This window comes from Triticum dicoccoides, chromosome 3B (assembly GCF_002162155.2).
Source record: "Triticum dicoccoides isolate Atlit2015 ecotype Zavitan chromosome 3B, WEW_v2.0, whole genome shotgun sequence".
NCBI classification, from domain to species: domain Eukaryota; kingdom Viridiplantae; phylum Streptophyta; class Magnoliopsida; order Poales; family Poaceae; genus Triticum; species Triticum dicoccoides.
The window spans coordinates 785,621,667-785,626,584 of NC_041385.1; the positions used below are offsets into that span (position 1 = coordinate 785,621,667).

At 45.6% G+C, this 4,918-nt stretch overlaps 1 protein-coding gene across 1 annotated transcript; it reads left to right on the forward strand.

Moving 5' to 3' along the window:
• The first annotated feature begins 3,655 nt into the window (after positions 1–3,655).
• Positions 3,656–4,495, forward strand: LOC119282239 (putative glycine-rich cell wall structural protein 1). Its single transcript, XM_037562539.1, has one exon. The coding sequence runs from the start codon at positions 3,679–3,681 to the stop codon at positions 4,273–4,275; it is 597 nt and encodes a 198-aa protein (XP_037418436.1). The 5' UTR covers positions 3,656–3,678; the 3' UTR covers positions 4,276–4,495.
• The last annotated feature ends 423 nt before the right edge of the window (positions 4,496–4,918 follow it).

The window sequence follows — 4,918 nt, forward strand, 5'->3', positions numbered from 1 at the left end:
GTGAGCGGGGGGCCGGTGTGCGCATCCATGGGTGGGTGGCAGGGCGCCGGCGCCGGCGCGCGCGGGGCGTAGGAGGAGGAGAGGAGAGAGTGCGCGGCGCAAGCGCTCGAGTGTGCCGCGCGCTGTAGCGGGCACCCGAAATACACCGCGCGGATACGTGTTTTGGACCGTGCGCCCAACTCGTTATAGCGCGCGCGCCGTTTTTGCGCGCCCGCTGGAGCGACCCGGCGTGTTGCGCGCGCGCTAAAACGGTCTAATTTACGGTGCGGCACTAGTTTAGCACGGCTGTTGGAGATGCTCTTAGTACCATGGCTGTGCACAAAAGAATGTATAGACAAGAGGTAGGTGAAGACATGCGTAGCGTGAGGAGGAAAAAGGGAAGAGGTAGGAGATAACACGGGAGAAGCGAGTGGGTGGACGAGACCAGCCCAAGATGCGGCCTGGTCTAGCTATACGATAAGGTTGGAGAAGCTTCGCGAGGGGATGAGCTGCCCTAACTGAATTTATTTTTTATTTTCGGCCCAAGGTTACGGTTCTTCTAGAGCAATTAAGCGAGCATCTTGAACTGAAATTTTTGATTTTCCGCGCAAGGTTGCAGTTCTTCTAGAGCAATTACATGAGCATCCTTAACTGAATTATTTGATTTTCCGTGCAAGGTTGCAGTTCTTATTGTACCAGAGCTCACCGATGGACTGGCTGAGCGAGTACATCGCGTTCCGGCAGCAAGTGTTCTTCATTCTTATCCTGACTTTAGGAGCTCAAGTTGGAGCGAGGTTAACTAGAACTGAAATTCAGTTCGGAAAACCTAGTAGAAACTGATGGAAAAACATGAAGCGTATTTGAAAAACAATGAAAGGAAACCAAAAGGAGGAATACCAGGGAGAAAAAGGTTTGAAAACTAAAAATCAAAATTGGGCGGAGAGAATAGAAGGAACATACTAGGTTGAAAAAAAGATGAAAATGTTGGGAACAAGTTGCCAAAAGAAAATACAGTAAGCCATGCTCAGGGTATATTCAGAATAACATTATCTGCTTCTCGTATGTAGACATGAAAAAACATTTTATAAAAATGTTTGCCTATCCATTAAATGTGTTACCTACTTAGGGAAAAATATGTGTTTATCCAACTCATGCAAAATGTTCTTGTTCCGAGAAAAAGCATGATAAAGCCTATTGTGTTAGAATCAATTTATTCTATTCAAAATATATGTACACACATGTGATAATTTATTTTATTTCTCAAAAAAATTCATGAAACTGCATAAAAATATTACCCAGGTATCGGTGGAACTCAAGAAAGCTAATTAAAGTAAAATATAAATATAAAACAAATTAAAAGTATTATAAACTCCATGAGAAAATATATAAAATAGGAATATAAAACTAAAAAGTAAAAAAAACATGAAACCAAAATGCAAAAATACTGGAAGACCAAACAAGGACATTTTGTTGGGCTTTGTTAAGGTAAGCTAGTGAGTTTTTTCTTTGACCCTTAAGCTGGCTGATTTCTTTTTGTGACATCAAACTTGCTGGGCTTTTTTTCCAAGAAAACATCCGACCTATTCATCTTCAATCATGGCAGTACAACGAACACTAGAAATAATACAAATTACATCTAGATTCATAGACAACCTAGCGACGACTACAAGCACTGAAGCGAGCAGAAGATGTGCCGCCGTCATCGTCCCTCCCTCACCGAAGCCGGGCAAAACTTGTTGTAGTAGATAGTAGGAAAGTCATCGTGCTAAGGCCTCATAGGACCAACAACGCTTTAGAACAGCAACCGCCGCCGATGAAGTATAGCGTAGATTGGAAGGATCCAACCTGAAGACACACAAACGCAGACGAATGACAAACAGATCCGAGCAATCCACCAAAGGCAGATCCACCGGAGACACATCCCACATGCCCACCAAAGATGCTAGACGATGGCGGCTCATTGAAGATGGGATAAGGTTCTTCCCGTCTAGTCCCTGTTCCGGTGGTGCGCCTAGCATCGTCGGTGGGCGTGTGGAGGTGTGTCTCCAGCGGATCAGTCCTTGGTGGATTTGCTCGAATCTTATCGTAGTTTGTCTACGTTCATGTGTCTTCCAGTTGGATCCTTCCGATCTACGCTACTCTTCAATGGCGGCGGTTGTTGTTCTAGTACACTGGTCCTATGAGGCATTAGCACGACGACTTCCTGACTGCAAGTTTTGCTCGGCTCCGGCGAGGGAGGGGTTTTGACCGCGGCGCATCTTTGGCTCGCTTTAATGCTTCTAGTCATCGGTAGGTGGTCTATGGATCTGGATGAAATTCTTATTATTTCTAGTGTTCGTTGTTCTACCATGATTAAAGATGAATAGACTGTGAGTTTTTCCGCCAAAAAACTAGTCAATTATGTTAATTGCGATGATCCATATAGTTAAATAACCTCACCACCAGTTTTTCTGGAACCGTTCTCACCTCTCAAACCCTAGAGAGGAGATTTTCTGGATGCACCGTGCCGCCATCTCCTGTCCGGTGGTAGGTCGCCACCTCCTCCACTGCTGATATGGGAGTGCCGGAAAACCCTGATCTACCATATGGATGGCAGCGCCGACGCTGTGGCGAATAAAGTTTCCTCGAGCCTCCCCGTCTCGACAATGTCGGCTGCGATGGTTCGATGGCTCGTTGTCTTAAATTATTGTTGACCTATCTATCTGCCTAGGTGAGGGTCTGTTGATTTTGCCAGCGTGGTAGTAACGGCTGCTTCCCTTCGCTGTTTGGCGTGGCAGTGACCATCTCGGCTCATAAAGAAGCGTTGCCATAGATCTTCGTTCAGTACATGAAGAAGCAGCTATGTATCACGGTTCACAACCTGTTCAGCTATTAACTTGAACTAGTCCGGGCATCAAATAATATGGTGTACGTACGTATAAGCTTACGGTGCTAGCATGGCATGCACGAGGTTTTGGATCGATCTTTACCATCCACTTGAACATGATCATGCACGGCTACTTGACCCAACGACTTGATCGATTACATGGGCGGAGTCGTCGTTTACTTCGACTCCAGCTATTGCTTGCCATCGGCAGTGACAACTTGCCCACGTCGTTAACACGGCCGGTCTATCCCAGCCCACGGTTAATCATCCAGCTAATTAACATGCATGCATGCATGCATGGTTATTTGACCGTAAGATAAAATGGTAATCATGCATGCAAGTAGCATAAACGGACACATATGTAATTAGTCCAGGCGTTCAGTGGTGGTGTAGGCTTAATTACCTTGAGAAGATGATCCTTGGTGCCGGCAACGTGGTTTGGATTTTTACCATCTGCTAGTACAATACCCTCCATCTCCAAATTCAACTACCGAAACTTCCAGGTTGCTGCCTCCTCTGCTCTAATGTCAACTATTCAAGCCTGGAGCTAGATATGTTCATCAGTGGATGCTTGAATGCATGTGTTTTAGAACTGTTGACCCAACGTGGATGCGATCACGATTAGAAGTCAGTCATCTCGTTTACTTTTACCTGCACCAATTAAGGCACTAATTATTCTAAGCCTCCACCTGCAGTTGAGACATGACTTCGTCAACAACTCCACCAACACCACCAACATGCATGGCCGGAAGCACCACTATAAATATCCGTTGATATTTGGCTTAGAACTCATCTCATTTTGCAAGAGTACACACTTCCATAAAACACACACAATGGTAGGCACAAAGCTAGTAGCCCTCGGCTATGTTGTCCTCTTGAGCATTGGACTAGCCAATGCTGCAAGGGTGGTTAGATTCGGCAGTGGAAGCGCCACGGGAACGGGAGCGGGAGGAGGAGAGGGTGGGGGAACTGTGAGTGGTGGTGGCTCAGGTGCTGGGAGTGGAACTGGGTCTGGCGTGAGTTCTAGTAGTGGTAGCCATGCAAGCGGTGGAGGTGGAGGTGGCGGCGGAGGCGGTGGCCAAAATGGTGGAACTGGATATGGTAGCGGGTCCGGCTCTGGCTCCGGTTCTAGTCAATATAGTCAAGGATCTTCATATCCTTACGGTGGTGGCTATGGTGGATATACTAGTGCTGGCGGTGCCGGTGGTGGCGGTGGTGGAGGGAAAGCTAGTGGTTATCAAGGATCTAGTGGATATGGGGCTGGTAGTGGCACTGGTTCTGGCTCAGCTACAGCTACTAACAATTGGTATAAACAAGGTAGTACAAATGCAGATGCTGGTGGAAACGGTGGTGGCAATGGCGGAGGAAGAAATGGTGGGAGTGGTGCAGGCAAAGGTGCTGGATCTGGGTATGGCAATGCCAACCCCTAGTCCTCTTCATGTGAGGAATCTAAGAAAATGGAGCCCAACCTACTGTACTGTGTCAAATTGATAGCTTTGACTCTTTTTTCATTTATTTCTTATCATCTTACATATTATCAAATAAGGGCTTCACTGTTCTAGTGGAAAATGTACTAGTGTTCGTGCTATATTACAAGAATGTTACATGGCAATGTATCACTATTAAGTTATATACCATCGTTTTGGCCAATTCACTTGCAATGTAAGCTTTTTGCCCGTGTTATGGTGATGTAACATAAGTTGCTCACTTATGGTTAAGTACCAAAAAATATCCTTTTAATGATACATGACATTTCACAAACGGCGTCAGTCATATAACACATAACTCACATACACCACTTTGGTTTTGCATAAACTTCTCTTGCTGGGTAGTGCTTCTAGGGAGTTCCAAGGCTAGGAACCCGCATCGTGAGACCACACCCCAATATCCTTCACATCCTCGGTCACACACACATTGCTATGAGAGAGTGGTGATCATCACAAGCCGTACTAGGTCACACCTATCATGACTTTGTGCCATGAAGTCATGAATGATGGGAAGGTGCATGGTCTAATTTTCTTTTATTCATATTTTTATTGCACTTTCATTTTTTTTGCATGATCCACTTGTTAG

What these genes read in the sequence shown, in the direction of transcription:
- LOC119282239 (XM_037562539.1), top strand. Translation starts at nt 3,679, where the DNA reads ATGGTAGGCACAAAGCTAGTAGCCCTCGGCTATGTTGTCCTCTTGAGC.